The sequence below is a fragment of the Drosophila arizonae genome, chromosome 5 (genome assembly GCF_054131065.1).
Source record: "Drosophila arizonae isolate 15081-1271.41 chromosome 5, UAZ_ARI_1.0, whole genome shotgun sequence".
In the NCBI taxonomy this organism is placed as follows: domain Eukaryota; kingdom Metazoa; phylum Arthropoda; class Insecta; order Diptera; family Drosophilidae; genus Drosophila; species Drosophila arizonae.
The window spans coordinates 12406458-12424787 of NC_142925.1; the positions used below are offsets into that span (position 1 = coordinate 12406458).

General features: G+C 39.1%; 1 protein-coding gene and 1 long non-coding RNA gene across 7 annotated transcripts; one reads left to right on the top strand and one right to left on the bottom strand.

Annotated features, from left to right (window-relative positions):
- Positions 1–58: 58 nt before the first annotated feature.
- Positions 59–8303, bottom strand: LOC108617038 (focadhesin). Of its 6 annotated transcripts, none has more exons than XM_089471510.1 (8): positions 7784–8303; positions 5703–5979; positions 3666–3884; positions 2556–3594; positions 2285–2496; positions 1126–2213; positions 410–1068; positions 59–351 (listed from the first exon to the last, which is right to left on the bottom strand). In XM_089471510.1, exons 2-8 carry the CDS (start codon positions 5972–5974, stop codon positions 202–204), a joined length of 3639 nt encoding a protein of 1212 aa, XP_089327636.1. In that variant the 5' UTR covers positions 5975–5979; positions 7784–8303; the 3' UTR covers positions 59–201. The 6 variants fall into 6 exon arrangements, with proteins under 6 accessions (XP_089327636.1, XP_089327635.1, XP_017868147.1 ...); XM_089471509.1 differs by having other exon boundaries at positions 7744–8303; XM_018012658.2 differs by lacking the exon at positions 7784–8303 and adding an exon at positions 6271–7702.
- Positions 8304–11835: 3532 nt separating this feature from the next.
- Positions 11836–15136, top strand: LOC149268511 (uncharacterized). Its single transcript, XR_016270346.1, has 2 exons — positions 11836–13484; positions 13569–15136. It is a non-coding gene; the product is annotated as an uncharacterized LOC149268511 (long non-coding RNA).
- The last annotated feature ends 3194 nt before the right edge of the window (positions 15137–18330 follow it).

Here is an 18330-nt window from a genome sequence, read left to right on the forward strand (position 1 = left end):
AGTTATTTTGAATATGCAGCTGTGTGGTAGCGCTGCATTCCGTTAATTTGAATTTGAGTAGTGCTAAAAATTCTTTTTAATAAAGTCAACAAATATCGCACAAGCTATAAAAATGGATTTAAGTTATTTCAACTATAACAATAAGTGCACTTTCTGCTGTGGGCCACATCTGTAATTGTCGGTGTAGGGTGTGAATTACTCTCATTTACGCAAACCCACGTATTTGGTCCAAACACCTTTGTTATCAAAGTAGGGTTTGTTGCGCGAACAAATAATTGCTTCTTTAAAAATGACAGCATACGCTGGCGGTATGGATGCATGCTTATAGAGATTATACAGGAATTCGTAAATCTGAAATAAATGTAAATTTATGAAATTGTTATAACTTTCTGCGTAAGATAAACGCTACCTTTGCCTCCTGATCCTTCCAAAATATGTGATCAGAGAGGTACTGTAGGCTTTCCGGAAACAGAGCAAATCGTTCCTTATCGTCTGTGGCCACCACATCCACAGAGCCAAGCAGCACAGCACACCCAGACAATACATCTACTGCCAATATAAAAATATCCAGTAAATATAGCGCCCTATTGAGTTTCTCTTTGTTCGACGACTCAGCGAGCATCATTTGGATTTCCAGAAACATTTCAGTAATCCAGTTGCATGCATGCTCATCGCTCGCAAAGGCGTATAGTGTGGTGGCCAGGTGACGATAGAAAAAGGGACGTTCCTCCGCTCGACGTTCGTAGGCATCGATTATGGGCGTCAGCCATTTCAGGGGATTCGGCAGTTTGTCGTTATATAAAACCAGATAGCAGCGTATTATCGTTGCCTTCTTTAGTTTCCCCATGGGTGTTTCCCACCAATTGGCAGGCGTGGTCAACCCATCGATTGCATTAGGATGCAGCACAGACACTACTTCGGTGTATCGCTCAAATAGCCTGGAGTCCAGATCCATAGAGTCCATATAGCGCTCAACAATAAGCGTGAATACATCCAGTACCTCGGGTATCTCACACTTGTCCGTGTATATATATCGCACACTATCCAAGAACTTCTCAAACAGACAGCCTGTAAAATATTCTTTAGTCTCATTTCCAGAATATGAATTTTAAAACGTTTGGTTACCTTCCGCAAAGTTATTCAGCTGCGATTCCTTGAAACAGTAGACGGCAACTTTCTCGGCAAAGTTCTTCAGTATTTGGAGGCTCACGCAGTTTCCTATTTCGGGCAGCAGGGAGAAGAGGAGCAGCAGATCCTCCTCAAAGCAGTTGGGCTCAAAGTCAGCGAGAAAATTCTCCAGCAGCCGTCGAGCTGTGCCGCTGTGCATCGCCTGGTTTTTTGCTATCATGATGCAATATTTTCGAGCATCAAATGACAAGTGGAAGAAGCTGGTGAGGCAGCTCCAGTCCATCGGTGGTATTGGCTTAGTGAACCGTTTGGACAGTGCGCGCAGAGCATAGGTGACGGCATAGGGTTCTGGCACATAGTCGCCAAATCGTGCCTGACTCACCAGATAATTGCTGACCGCACGCAATGCACTGGAAGGAAAGAGTCCCCCCAGCTTGCGTGGCTCCGGCTTGCCCTCGGGCAGACGATAGACCCCGCTGCGAAAGCTGCTGATCTCGTTGCCAATGTAGTGGGCAATCAGGTCAGCAGCCGCATCACCGCACTCGGGTCGTATCTTTTGAAGCAGCTGCACCCACACCTCACCTGGAATGGTGTCCTGCTGCTGCGGCTGCTGATGCTGCTGAAAACTGAGCACTTCACGACCGCCTGCAACTGCACTCGGCGGAAGCTCAAAGCAAAACTGCGGCGGTATGTGGCGCAGGCACAGCGTGTTGCCCGGCTCATAGTTCTTGAGCGCTGCAAGCGCCTGCCGCACTTGGGTGGCATCCGTATTGGGACGGCTAATGGCCTGCCACAGCTGCTCCAGTGCATCATCAGCCAGCTTCTCGTACTCCAGCGTCGGAGTTTGCAGCAACGGCACCAGTCCAAACAGGTGATAAAGCGACTTCAGCGTCTGTGGACGCTGCTCGTTGCGAAACTTGCTGCCCAGCGCCTGCCACGTGGAGGCAATGTTCACAGTGTGGCTGTCGCACAGCGCATAGATGGCGTCGAGCGCCAGCGAAGTGGCAAGATCGCCCGACTCATCGATGCAGCTATTCAGCGTGTTGCTCAAATGTGGCAGCAGCTCAGAGCCATGCAGCGTGGGTCTAAAACAAAAGGAGAATAATATTAATTATACATATATAAACTTAACATGTTTTCCTGAAACTTTGTTTACTTTTCCTGGCAGATTTCGCGCATGGCATGCGTACGAGCGATTTCCAGCTCCCAGCGCTTGTCGTTGTCTGGCAGCGGCTGTGCGATTTGCTTCAGCAGGAAGGGATATGTGCGCGACTCTACGCGCCAGAGCCGCAAATACAAATCCACACAGAAGGTGGCATTATCCGTCGACAAATTGCGAATGGTGTTGAGTATCATGGGCACGTTATCCTGACAAGCAACAGAGAATTAAATGGGTGAATCGATATAAGAATGCCACTGCTACGCACCTTGGAAACTGCAAAGTTGGCCAGGCCACGCAGCAGCTCCAGCTGCAGCTCCGGATTGTGCTCGTGGGCGAGCTTGAAGATGTACGTCATGAGGAAGTCATAGGCAATGCTCTCGTTCACCTTGATGATCTGCAGAATGACCTCGTAGATCTTGAACCAGCAGTCGACGGGCGGCTCTCGCGACAGGAAGAGCGCGCGCAGAAACAAATGCAGGCGCTGGCAGAAGGCCGAGTTAGCCTTCACATTCAAGGCATCGACAAAGGCAAACACGTCCTTGCTTTCAGAAACGTCAAAGGACTCCACCAGATTGGCCAGATCAAAGGCAATGGCTATGTCTGGATGATAGTTGCGTATGTGTGCCGGCTGCAGCTCCTTGGTGCAAATGGGCGTTGCAAACTCGGTGTTGTCATCCTGGGGCGGCTTTTGCTGTTCGAGCACGCGGTCAACGATTTGATGGGCTAGCGCCAGGCCCTCTGCGGGTATGAATGCAGTCTGAGACATCCACTGAATGATGCCGTCCAGACACATGTTCAGAATGTATTCATGGCCACAGCGCTCCTGCACCACCACAAACACAATAATGCGCAGCAAATCGGCCAGATAGAAGGGTGACAGCATGTGCAGGCACTCGGCGAGCAGCACCAGCAGCACATGGTAGTGGTTTCGCGTGTGCTCCCGCGTCGCATGCAACACGCGCAGCAGGCACTGCAGGCTGGGGCGCGGATCGATGCCGAATTGGGCCAGCTGCTTGATGAGCTGCGCCTGATAGATGCACAGATCGACCGACTGGGCGTGGTCGGACTGCTGCAGAAAATAGTCGAGGGCCTCAATGACCAGAATGCTGGTGCACAAGCAGGTGCTGGCATTGGTGAACTTGCTCCATGACAGCAACTCCTGCATGAGGGCGCGCGCCTCTGGCTGACTATAACTCAGCCCGAGCAGACACGTCCACATGGGCTTGACGTCCTGCAGTGTCTGCGGATTGCACAGCACATAGAGGAAGACGGGACGCAGAAACTCAATGCTGTACTTTCGAATACTGGAAATACAAACAAAAGAACATATATGTGAATATATCTTTAAATTTAAGAATATGTAGCTTTTCATTACCTCTGATCGTGATGCTGACAGATGCCAATGATCTTGTGACTGACATCGTGCATGTTGGCGCTTGTGTGCTGTATCAATGATATCAGCGGATGCAGCTGCGTCTTCAGCCCATAAGGACACTGATACAGCTCCTTATCCTTCAGCAGCGAAGTCCTGCGCTTCAGACTCAGCAGCTGCAGACCCAGAATGGTCTCCGTTAGAATTGCAAAATGCATTTGTCTGCAGTAACGGTATATAGTAGTCATACGAAATATTAGATGGATTGAAATTAATGTTATATTATTATTACTTTGATAAGTTAATCATTTATATATTGAATAGCACTCGCTGAGGATTTTAAAACTTTAAATGAATATATTTTTGTATAGCTTTAAGCTAAGGTTCATACTTTTATATAGCTATATTGCTAGATTCTTAAATTGTTAAAAAAAATGTACAACACAAAGTTCCTAATTTTTAGTTGGAATATCACTAATTCTCAGGGCTTAAAGGCTTTCACTAAAGAAACATCATTCTTTGTGATACATAAGTCTAAGTACTTAATAATTTATCTATTATGAAGTGCTGTTAAATCTAATTAGTGAGTGTTTTTTGTTGCTTAAAATATATTCAAGCTCCTAGCAATTTAATTTAGGTTATTCAAAAACACCTAATAGCTTCAAAGGTGTTTATTTAAAGACTACGTAACTTTCAAAGAGGGGGTAACACTATAATTTAGGTAATCATAAAGACTCTCAGCTAAAGTCTGCGTGTCTGGCAAAAACAGACCATCTAAGGGGTTAGGGAAAGGGCAGACTGTAGAGTGTGCTGCGTGTGGATGGTAATTGCAAGTGCAAGCGCTGCATTGGATGGGGTTGGGGTAAGGCAGATGGATATCAGTTGCTAGATGCCATTAGGGTTGAGCTGGCTTAACTAGCGTTTAGCACCCACTTCCGTCCCACCGCCTCGCACACTGTCGCCGTTGCAGAGGTGCGGCTGCTGCTCCTGGCACTTGCAGGCAAATCGTTTTGCGTTTGACGCGATAATTACATTTCACACGGCGTCCACATTGGCTGCTCGCCTTAATTGCTGTTTCTGTTGCACAAGGGGCAATTAATATGCAATCCTTTTTGCCAGCACCTGCACCTGCACCGGCACCTGCACCTTGGCTCTTATCAAGGTTAATTTCTGTATTACATGCTGTTTACTTTCACCGTGATTGCATTTGTTGCCGACTGCTGTTGCTGTTGCTGCTGCTGCTGTTGTTTGTGTTAGGTTTGGGGGCGAGTGTCCTTCAAATGTTGGAAATATTTCAAGTTCAATGCCGCACGTTTCACTCTTTCGGCTTGGCTTGCATATCAAATATTTGCCTGGCCAGTAGCTGGCGCGTAATTTGAATATGGCCACTTGGCTATTTGGACATTTGTACCTGTGGCAAGGCCAAGACGCTGTCCTTGATGTATGACTTCCTCTGAGAGTGCGGTCGCGTTACGGAAATGGCTAATAGATTTTTTGGCGTCCTGCATACATAATGCGTGTAACTCAATTGTTTCGTGTCACTGTTGTTGTTGCTGCTGCTGCTGTGTCGAGATTGCGGCCATTGGGTCAGCGGCAGGAAGCTATGTAAATTGCTCACGCACAGACCAGGTCGTAAGTCAATGCCAATGTGCGCGTAAAAGCGTTAACAACTTAGATTTCCTAGTGGTTGGCATGCCTCGTATTTCATTTTCGCATATTAAGAGCGGGCCAATTAATTAGGAAGTATGGTGAGTATTCTCACTCTTGGATGGCGAGCCCTCGATTGCCTGCTAGTCAAATATCCAATTGGCTGGATTGCGCCAGTATGCAGATAGTATTGTAATTTATGCTTCAGAGTTAGCCAATTTTACAGGTGCATTCGCCTGAGTCGCTTTACAATGCCAATCGGCAGACCAACTTCAACGGAAGTGCTCGAGCCGGCGCGCCCGGCTGCCCATAGCATGTGAGTATGTACGTATGAGAGTATATATTTACGTATGTGGGTGTGGGTGTGTGTGTGTGGTGTGTGTGTGAACTTACCCTGCATTGGGCAGCATTGATAGCAGCGTGTTCTGCACACTGTTGGCATCTAGGACAGCCTCGTCGACTAGGCGGACCAGCGTCTGACAGCTCATCAGGCTGAGTTGCATGTGCTCGTGCTTGCATTGGGTTTTCAGGAATTCGATTTCCTTGATTTGGTGCTCGGGCAATTGCTTCTCCTTGGACTCGACGATTTTATTGTAGATCTTCTCCAAGCAGGCGGCTAGCTTCACCACCGACGTATTGGGTTTTATGCTATTGAAGTCCTCCATGGCAGCTGAAACGGCAAAAACGGGAACGACAAAATGTCAGTTAAATGGGACAACTTTATAAGCCACTAATTCGTATGTGAATTTCACTTCCTCGAACAAACACACAAACAACACACACACAGACAGACAGAAACGGGATTTATTGTTTGTTTGGGCACCACACGTATCCCACTTTCGTATACTGCAACGCGCGTGTCCTTTCGCCAGCTCAGCCAACACTCGAATGACGGCGCGGCCTTTTTTTGAACATGCAGCAAAAAGAAACAAAACAATTTCCACGTTGCCCACCTTCACACCTTCGGCTTCTGCTAGCAGCGTGGGCGCTCTGCGCGTGTTTTCAAATGAACGTGTTGTTTGCTCCACATGCAGTTCATCTAACACTAATGTTGATTCTTAAAAACTGACGTTAAGCATATAAGTTTGTTGTTATTAGCTTCTTTGTTTATTAAATTGATTCTATGCGGCACGAATTGTAAACAAACTTTGTGATGAGCGCAAAATGCGCAACACGAACGCAGAAGAGAGCAACGTAAGCGCGCCAAAAACAGCTGTGGAGGCCTGCCGGCGTACGTAAACGCAAATTCAGCTACGTAAGCACAAAGTTTACAGCGTAACGATTAAAGTTATAACGTAGGCGTATTTAAATGCGGCAATTTAAAAACTTGTAAATTATTCGAATTAAAGTAAACTACAATTTTATACGAATTAAAGAAAATTTTTATAAATAACAAATTTTATAACTGCTCTTGCTAATTGCGAGTCTTCAGCCTTAACCAATCATCATTTTTATTCCATTGCCATTTATAATTTTCTTTTAAAGAGAATATTTTTCTTATATTCTTTCCACAGAAGAACTTTGTGCTTTATACAAATTTATGTTGCTATGTTTATAATAAGCTGCGAGTCGCTGCAACGCCGCCCACTTCATGGCAGAGCTGATTTATATCACGCTTAGTTAAGCTGCTACAACTTTTGCGCTGCTCTTTCAGTTAATTGAGTTTATGCATTTCTGCAAAGCGCCCTGCCGTAAAATAAAATTAATTATACTCCTGCAGCCATAAAAATTGAAGCCAGCTAAAAAGGGCGAAGACTCAAAGCTGAATGAGCCAAAGGTAACCAAATCTCATAAATGAGAGTCGGCACTAAAAAGCGAGCAAAGTTACTGTGACCCACAAGAATTCTATGTACTAACTTGACGAATAAAATAAGTATAGCAAAATTGCGAGCTGCAATCGTTCATTTCGCAGCCGAAGCAAATGTATAGACTCAAAGGCTGAGATAACAAAGCCTTAAACGAAGACAACCCAACATCATTTCCGCTCTCCTGCCAAAAGCCACCAACAAAACTCAGTTACAAAATTCCTTTTTTTCTTTTTTTTTTTGCTGTTCTTTTAGCCAGCCTGGTTTGGCCTTAACCTCACATCGGTTTGGCCGGAGACTTATAATTTTATTACGGCATCGCGATGCATAGCCCCAACCTGTGAAATGCGCCGTGAAAGTTTTTGCTTTTTTCCTTTAGAGTTTTTTATACGCTGCGCAACAGTGAAAATAAGGGAAGCGGGTATATGGGTTTTATTAAAATGTATGTAACAGGTAGGTGAACGGCGCGGTGAAACATGTATTTTGGTATGGGTTAATAGTCAAATCAACATAACATGAATTATATCTTCTATATCAAATATAGGTCATACTTTCCTCAACTTTCCTTTAAAAATAGAAATTTGTTCAGTTAAAATTTGACTAGCGTATGCTACAGGGTATTAGCTCACCGGTCTCTCATCCTTACACTCCATATATTTTTTTCTGCACCTTTTTCAGTTGGTGAACTTTTTACATCTCATCGTGAGTAGCCAGAGTCATCAAAGGAACAAAGCCAGCGCCGATTTGCTCTGCATCACTATCATCGCCATTTATCTGGGCAAAAAACTTTTCTTCTTCTTCTTCCTTTTTAAACATTTTTAATGTACGTATACGTTCTCGGTGACTGATGCTGTTTGGCTATCTGATGTTGTAGTACCGGGCCCCAGCTGTTAATCTGCATTGGTTAGGTTGTTTAATATAGAACAGCATTTTTTGTTGTTGTAACTTTATGCATATTTATAAGGTATATATATTTGTACACCCTGAACTTTGTGAAAATGGGATATCAATATTTCCTCCAGGTATTTCCTCGAAATGTTTCTTCTAAGTGTTCCCTCTACGAATTTCTTCTTGCTTTAAAAATTTATTCTAAGTGTCTCCTCCAAGTCTTTTATGCTTAGCTGAGCGATCACACATTCTACTGTACGACTCACTGATTAGACCTGGGCGACTGAAGAAATGCTGCTGCTGCTGCCCTTTATATAGGGGCACTTTCACTCAAAGAGACGGGCGACAGGTAGGGGTCGTTGCAGCCGACCTATAAATGACCGATGGGAACACTCTCTGCGTCGTCAAGCATTGTAACTTCGTTTTACTCAAATATAAATGTTAAATGAGTACATTTAAACAACTTAAACGATCTTCATCCCTTGCTCTTGTTAGGCAGTCAGAGAGAGATAGGCAGAGAGGCAGATATACGAACAGTTATAGTGATAAACAAACATGCATAGTTAAATCGGATTATTTCATTACGCTGCTCTAAGAATATAAATGCTTTATAATGCTGCTTGCAGCCCCATGCAGGCATGTGTGTGTGTGAGTGTGTGTATGCGTATGTGAATGTGCTTTTTCTTGTGTAAGCAGTCTCGGCTAGGGCTTCCTTGCTTGTTTTATATTATATATATATATATATATATATTTTTTTTTTTTTTCTTTTTTCATTTTTAAGCGCATTAAACCTGTGCACTTCTGTGTTTTCTTGAGAAAACGGTACGGTGTACTTTCTATTTTCACCTGATAATTAAATGAGTTTCATTGAAATGGTTAGCGTCGATTTTAATTGCTTTCATATTCCAGGAAATCTATATATATATATATGTGTGTATAAACGCTTTATTTTTCATTAAATCATCATCAGTAATGGGGAGAAATTATAATTTAATTTGACTCTGAGAGTTAAATAAACTGCAGATATTTTGATATATTTGCGACAAATATTCTATTACTTTCTATATATTTTTAAAATGAAATAATTTTAAATCTACGTAATTAAATTTAGAATTTCAAGGAGTATTCTTTAAAAATGAGCTAAGAATCTCAAAGTTAGCTAAGCTGTTAATTACGTTAATTCTATTATCTTAATTGCACATCAAATATATAGTGGCTGTTGTGCGTACGTAGGTAATTCAATTAGCATAGCGGAACGCCTTTGCAGACTTTCTACAGTTACATTAAAAGCTTATTTTAATTGTTATTTGCAGTATTATGTGCTTGTTGTCACCAAATAACTCATTTGCATATCCATATGCATTTGCATAAAATGTGTTACACGCATGTAAAATATCATCAAGCACGAACCACATGTACACACTGTGGATATACAGACGTACATATATGTATAGTATATAAAATATATATATTTGTATATTTCATGAACTGTTTATGTTGGTGTTGACTAACTGAGACCTTTTTGGTAAGCACGTCGCAATAGAAATTTGCATATGGCAACAGTCCATAGAGTTTGGCTTAGGGGCTAAAATCACATTGCCTCGATTAAATGGTGTCGACTTATTAATTATGCACAAATTCACCTTATTTCGACTTAATATGCTTTTAGCGCTGCCAACATAAGTTGTTCTATATATACATATACATAATTATGATTATACAAGAAATTCAAGATTAAAGCCAACTTAAATTACTTTGAGCGGGCAAACAGAGTTGAGAAGATTGTATTGCGGCGTGTGTACATAGCAAATATGAATATTTATATTCACCTGTTTGCACTCAATTTCCACAAACTCGAGCACTGAATATTTATTATGTGCTGCGTCAGCCTCCCAGCTTCTCAGCCAAGTCGCCAACAGGCTCTTTAATCTTAATTCCTTACATATAATCTATAATAATGCGCACATACAGAGACAGAATGGGAGAGATAGAAAGTGAGAGAAAGAGAGAGAGTGAGCTATACATATATGTATGTATATGCTGCTGAAAACTATCTGCTCATCTTACAATTAGTTGCCTACAAGTTGCTAATTGGATTGCATTAAGCATCCATAACAACTCAAGCAACTGTGAGCACACTGCTCAGCCGTAAGTAACTCCAACTAAGAGCTGGGCCTCTAGTTACTTACTAAATGTTGCCACAATTGTATCTGAAATGCATTGTTAATCGGATTTTCGCATTGTGCATGCTTGTGTTGCCTTGCACTCTACAAGCTGGACCAGTGCATCACGCATACGTCATGTAGTACAGAGCAGATTCTGTTGCCTACCTTTCAGCGCACTGTGTGTGCGTATGCTTGCGTGTGTGTGTGGGCGTGCGTGTAGGTTCTGGCATACATATAACTCGCTCTGTGCCTTTGCTTTATTTCTTTTCAAAAAATTTACTCAGCGCCCTCAGCACGTATGAATAAAGGAAACAGCGAAAAAAAGAGAAATTCTTTAACAAAACAAAGCCAAAAACAAAAAAAAAAAAACAAAAAACCTTTTCAATTTTCAACTGGCTATTTATTTTCTAAATTAGAAATTGCTTATATATATGTATATACTTATACATATTGGACCACACACACACAACTGTACGGCAAATATAATTTGTGGGGCACGTGCGTAAAATTTAATGCGCCGCCTGCGAACGACCTACAAATTGAGAATTCTGCGACCCGCTGTTAGCCCGCCTGCCCGCCTGCCCGCTTGCCCCTAAAGCCCACTCAGCCAAACAATTATGTGTTGACTCAAGCTCAATATGATGTGAATGCACTGAATACATAACTACTCTTTCACATACACACATACCTATACACACACACATACACGTACATATATACATATCTATTATGTATACCAGATAAACTTGTCATCTGGTTGGCTGCTGTATTTGGATTTCGTTTTCGATTTAATATTTATGTTGATTTCATGCATGTTCATATATGAAAACATAGATGGATTATTCTTTAAGGTTCAAAACAGACAGAAATATAAAATGTAAATATATGAAAATCAAATATGAACACTTTATTTTCTTATATATCATAAAATGCATTTATTTATTTATGTTGAATAATTAAAAAAAAAAAATTAATTCAAAGTTTAGTTTGAATATTGTTTTAAATATCTCACTTATTTTTAATAAATTCGTTATTTTAATTTTTAGATTTATTGAGTTTAATTATTTATCTTAAATATTAAATATTTAGATAGAGTGCATATTATATTTATGCTTTGTCTACCTGATAAATAATACATTTAAAGCTCACTTTTATGCAAATTTTGAACAAAACTAAAATCAGAGCTTAGTAAAAGTTTGCTTCAGATGCTTTAGAACTTTCTTTTCACATTTTCCTTTTTTTTAAGTTTTGTATAAATTTTGTTAGTAAAAAAAGAAGAGAAGTAGCTTCAATTTAAACGAGAATAACCTTTCAAAATGCGATAGGGCTTCTTGGTTTCACAATCTTTGTGACCTTTGCATATCAATGAAAACGATGCTTTGATTTGGGTTTCCAAATGCATGAACATTCACCTTGTTCTCTGGAACTGACTCCGAGTGACTTATTCCTGTGGAGGATCTCAAGAGCAAGTTCCCTAAAGAGTTAGTCGCTGTTAAATCGTACTATGAAAATGCTATTGAACAACTTTAATGCTGCTGTAATCGTTGCATAGCTCTGGAAAGCTAGCTTATCGAATTATAAATATATATATTTATTGTTTGTTACCTTTAAAATTTGTTAGCATCACTGTAAATATAAATATTTAGCCAACTGGAAAGTTCGTAGAAAAAAATTTTTATTATAAATTTTGATTTTTTATTCATTCTACGAATCATCACTATCGACTGCTGGCTTGTTCTCCCCTTGATACTCCCCTAACCAGTCCTGCTGAACTCTAACTATTTTTGTGTGTTTACCCAATGCCAGTCAACTTTTCTGTGAATATACAACAAAATTATAATAATGATCATCATAATAATCATATAAGTTAAGACTTTCGACAATCTAAGGAGGCTGGAGAATCCAGTCAGACATTCAAGGGGAGAATCTAACCAGTTGAACAGATTTAGTTCAGTTTATATTCGGACCAGACACAGTTCAGACCTATTGTTCCAAATTATATCAAATATATTATTTCATCGAACACCAAGTTGTTATATATTCACAAGAACCCAACACAGCGTCCCCAATCACTAGTACTCTAGTGTGGGTGCGCTTAACTGGCGCCCGAGCAGGGACCCACATTCTTCACAAAAGGAAAATGGTGACGTGTCAATAACAAAATATAACAATAACTTATAAAAAAGCAAGTACAAATAAATTGTTTCAAATCTAAAAGCTGGATTGGACAATTGTTGGCAAAATTAAGTGGTACTTCTGTGATTTGCAAAGTAATGGGTGAAACACCATGCCATAATATTAAAATACAATAAATAACATAATTTCTAGCAAGAGCTAGACAATTTTATAACATAAAAGAAATCGTAGCAAAATCCTTGTAGAGACGATCCTTAAAACGAAATACAAGAAATTTGCAGGCTAAATGGTGGTACAGATTGATTCTCGTATCGAGGTTCAAATCCTTGCCGTAAGACAAATATGATAAAAAATAAACGTCACAATTTCGACCTGTGTTGAATGATGGGTTTCCGTATAAATTAAAAGGAGTTAAGTTTAAAGCACTGACAATATAACAAAATTAAAAGGCGGCCTGTCTCAACAAACAAATATGCAAATATACAAATATGCAATATACAAATATGCAAATATACAAATATGAATTATTTAAATAAATAAATGCAAATGCAATAAATGCAAGAGAGAAACCAGAAAATGAGACAGTGCCATATAAAGATACTTAGAAATGTATAATTCAAATAATTTTACAACAGACAAAACAATAACACACGTAATAATACAATTGGTAATTCGATGAAATAATATATTAAAGAAATATATTCACAAAATATAAATATTCACATCAACAATTTAAAAAAATGTGTTAAAAAAAAAATATGTTAAAAGACTGTTACAAGACTGTTAGACAAGACTGTTACAAGACTGTGTTTACAAGACTGTTAGAGCATTACTAACGTTTTATCTCCACAGCAAAGAATTCCGCGAGACGATTAATATCATTTTCTTATCTCAATTGGAAACGGAAAATAGCAGTAACTTAGAAACAATGAAAAAACTGATTTAATGTAGAAAAATTAAATCGAAAAATTAAATTGATAAAAGTAAGTAAGTAAGTTTTCCGACATTAAAATTATTTAGTTCACTTGTGCACCGAGCTCAAGCCGTAAGTAAAAAATTTTTTGAAAAATTTACGAAAAAAAAAAAAAAAAAACTAATAAGAAATCTTACTAAAAAAGGTAATAATAATAATAATAATAAAAATTATATAAATAAATAGAATAAAAAATACCAGGTAACGGGTGAGTAAGTCATAAAAAAATGCTCTTGTTTAAAATAACATTTACAGTGAGATTAATTTGCTAATAAATAATTTAAATTCGTAGGCAGTATGGAAAATATAAATGAAGCATTGCAAGGGTTAAGCGCGGCAATAACGGTGTTGGCCGATCAATTTTCGAGTCTTAAGGAAGATTCGAAGCAATTGAATAGGAAAGTGGATCGTTTGGAAAAGGATATTAATCAGTCTCTCATAGAGGAACAAACCTCACTGGCCCGTCCACGTTCGGAGCTTGAATGAAATGAAATTTCGTCATTGCCGGACTGTGTTAAAGTGTTGCCCACATTTGAGGGAAACCCTTCACAATATGCCTCGTGGGTAAACAGGATCGAGTCCGTACTTGAAGATATTCTATTATCAAGGAAAGACCTCTATATAGCTAAATAATTTTACATATACGAGGAAAAGTGATTGGAATTGCCGATGTTTCACTGTAATCGTACGGTGTACAAAATGATGATTGGCCTGAAATTAAGCGAGTTTGGCGATTGCATTATGCTGATAAAAGGGATGTTCGAACCTTGGAATACGAATTGAATCAAATGATTCAAGGCAACAACGACTTGGAAACCTACTATAAGCAAGTTAATAGTCAGCTTTCTTTAATTTTACAGGCCTTAAAGGCAAGCGAACAATGAGTCGTAGTATTGTCCGCATTAATAGAATCATATAGAGATAGAGCTTAAGATGTTTTCATAAGGGGACTAAACGGTGACCTACCGAGGATGTTAACAGTTAGCAAACCTAAAAATTTACCGGAAGCTTATGCCATTTGTGTGAATTTACAGAATATTTCATTAAGTAATGGTGTACAAGGGACATATATGTCTCGTGGAATTAATGATTATCAACAAAACAAAAACTGGAAAAATTCTTCATAAATCAGATTTAAGAAAATAGAAAAAAAGAAGGAAAATGCACATTTAATTATATTGTAATAATCCTCTTTTAATTTCCTTGACTTCCTAGCACCCATAGCAATTTAATTATATTGCAATAATCTTCTTTTAGCTTCCTTAACTTCCTTAGCACCCATAGCATCCACAGCATTTTAAACGTGGTATATCCCTCCTAGTTTCCATCATTCATGGTAATAGGGATTTCCGAGATGCCAGACGGAATGAAATAAATGCGCTTACAATGTTGGATGTATTGTCATAACCACAAATGAATACTAAATGTATGGAACTATGAATGCTTTGAATTAGCTTGAAGGTGGATATCATTGGCCCTCTTTATGCTAATTTATGGACTCTGGATTATAAATTTATATTGGATAATTATCATTATATTGGACAATTTATATTGGATGGATATCGTATTGGATAAATATCATTATATTGGGCAATTTATATTGGATAATTATCATTATATTGGACAATTTATATTGGATGAATATCGTTATAATGGACATATGCACCCTGATCTGCGGGACGCAGATATTTAGATGGGGAAGAGTTAAGACTTTCGACAATCTAAGGAGGCTGGAGAATCCAGTCAGACATTCAAGGGGAGAATCTAACCAGTTGAACAGATTTAGTTCAGTTTATATTCGGACCAGACACAGTTCAGACCTATTGTTCCAAATTATATCAAATATATTATTTCATCGAACACCAAGTTGTTATATATTCACAAGAACCCAACACAGCGTCCCCAATCACTAGTACTCTAGTGTGGGTGCGCTTAACTTATATATGCATATATTTTGTATATGATTATTCCAGAGAAAATATAAAAAATGTATAATAATGATTATCATAATAATCATATATATTACAATGAAATCATATGCATATATTTATTTAACGTGAAGGCTTTGCAAAATTACAGAAAGGGTATATTCATAGATTCGGCTATTTCCCAAAGCTTGAAGCTCAAACCAACATATATATGTGGCATATGATTCCCTTCGTCATTGTTTGCTTAAGCTGATATTGTTTCATCTATATTTGTCCATGTTTTGATATGCAAGTCATTTCGGCGAATTCAAGCGCTGTCCCGGGGCTAGGATGGGCCGGACAGGGCAGATCAGGGCAGAGCAGGGCAGGGCAGGGTAGGGCAAGGCTAAATGAGCGACCTGGCCATCATTTGCCAGCTGGAACCAAATTTGGAGTTCGCTAAATGTCAATAAATTGCGTGCGCAATATTAATTAAGAAATTCACAGAACAGCCACAAAACGCCGCTGCATGGACATTCATTTTGTTGCCAGCTAACTGAAGCAGGCTTACGCCCACCCATACACACACACACACACACACACACACACAGCTACACACACATTCACACTTATATAGTGGCGACTTTATGCGGCAAAGGGTTAAAAGCATAAAAGCCCGAGGTGTTTAAGCATATTTACACAATACACTACATGAGTGTACGTGTGTGTGTGGGTGTGTGTGTGTGTCTGTGTCTGTGTCTATGTGTGTACTTTTGTATATGTGTTAGGCATTCAGACATGTGTGGAGCGTTACCCACCCCCTTGTCCCCTTGCAGTGCGCCGCACAAGTGCCTGTGGTTGCAGAGTGTGAAATATTTTGCTCTGCCACATCCTACACACACACACACATACACACATAGCGTGTGTGTGTGTGTGGCGTTTTTGTGCCCCGCCGTATCTTGTCTGAGGGTCTGGCCAGCAGCTCCTAAATAAACAAGTCCGACGCTGTGGCATTTCCTGCTTTAAACTTGAATTTCGAGCACATTGTTCGTGCCAATACGGGTTTCTCTTCTTCTTCTTCTCTGTATTTTTATTTTTGTACTATTTCTTTTTTGTGGACTCCTCTAACCCATTTGTAGATCTGCATGTGCCCCAGGGCCAAAGCCAAAGCTTGCTCAACTTAGACAACAGACGAAACTATTCAATGAATTGCTCGTGTTGTTGTTGTTACTGTTGTTGTTGTTGTTGTTACTGCTGTGGTTTTTGACTTTGTGCTGGAACCCTTTCAACACATCCAACCGAAACTGAAACTGAAACTAAAACTGAAATACAAATAAAATGGCTCATCTTAAACGAAATTAAATTAAAGGCGCCACAGCCAGAGACAACCTCTCATAAATTGCGCAAACACTCGGTGTTTCGATTTATTCATGCAAATTCTAATTCGAGTGGGCTATTTACTAAGTTATAATCAAGTGGCTAATGCATTGTGCAGCTGAGGACGCACGAAACTGAACTGAAATAGTAATTCTTGTGAATTAATTAAAGGTTGACAACGACAATTATTTATTATAGTTTTTAATATGCATTTGAAAGATATTTAATATACGTTTATATTTAGATTTACTTAGGTTCATTTATATAAATTGATTTCATATATTTAATACGATAATAATTATTTTATTTGTCTTACTCAGAGCTTTTGTTACAAATCATACAAGAGTTTGTTTCCTGGAAATATTTAGCTATGCCAGTAAAATTGTTGCCTTTTAATAGGCTTATATAAAATAACCAAGAGCTTAGCTTGGCTCAGTTGAAAAATTAAATTTAAAAAATTTTTTTAAATATATATTTTTTTGCATTCATCACATAACTCAAATGATGATCCTTTTCGATTTACACCTTATGCCATATATATGTGTGAAAGGTCTTTCAAAGTGAAAGATAAGGAGAGTGAGAGCGAGACAGATATAGAAGCCCCCACTGTGTGCATGAGTGAGAACAGCGTAGCATAAATGCAGATCCTCGATGACTGAGTATTTGCCCCTAAAGAGCAACACCTCAAACTGATAAACAATAAATAAAATAAATAAATAAATTACATATATTGCCATAGAGCAAGGGGCTGAAGTGGTTTACTAATCTCTCTACACTCGAGGGCTTGGTCGTAAATTCCTCAGAGCTCTCCCACATACCACTCGAAGGCGTCGCTCAGTGCCAACTTTAAGCTCGAACTATGCAAGAGCAAAACTTTGTACGAGCAAAAAGAGGTTTTTTATATTAAATACACAAAATAAAGTTCACTCAAGAGTTAGGGTTAGGTAAAGCAAAGTAAATAATTTGATATTGTTAGCAGCTCTTGAGTGCAGTCTAGTGATGTAAATTGAGAGACTGCAAGCAGCCGGCAGAGAGCAAAAAAGCAAAGATAAGAGCTGCAGTCGAGCTCAACAGCAACAAATATTTTTCAAATTTCAGATGATATATAATTTCAGATGAAATACTGAAGCTACCTCTAATAATAGATAAGCTTTGTTATTAGAAAATAGTTACGTTTTAAATGCTCTTTGGCTGCTTCCTCGTTGCCGAGGCGAATCGTTCAAGCATCGGCAGAAAGTATGAATGCAAAGACAGTTTGCACTGACTGCATGAGTATTTGTTCATTTAGTAACATCAATCGTATCATGCCCTAAACGATGTTCGTGACACGAACGCACTCAAACAAAAATCAAATCGAGGGAGAGTGAGTGAGGATGATTCGGTTGATTTCACAAACAAAGTAAAGGTTCAACAGCAATTTATAACTGTGCTTATAAAGTTTTTCTTTTACATACAAATTCTGTCTGTTGCCGGACTCTTCAATCATATTTGTGAGAGCCAGCTGCTAGGCACTATAAATATACCAGTATGATCTATATTTTACAATCTATAGTGACTCACCTGTTGAAGGAGCTGCTTCTGCCTCTTAGACTGCCATGAAGGCTCCTGTGCAAAGAGTCTATATACAACTATATAATTACAATGTTCTTTAGTTTAGGTTGCCATATAAAAGTAAATATTTAAATAAATAAATATATCTAGGCTGTAAAAATAGTTATAAATATCTATGCAGCAGCTGACATCTTATAAACCCAATTAACACCTTATAAG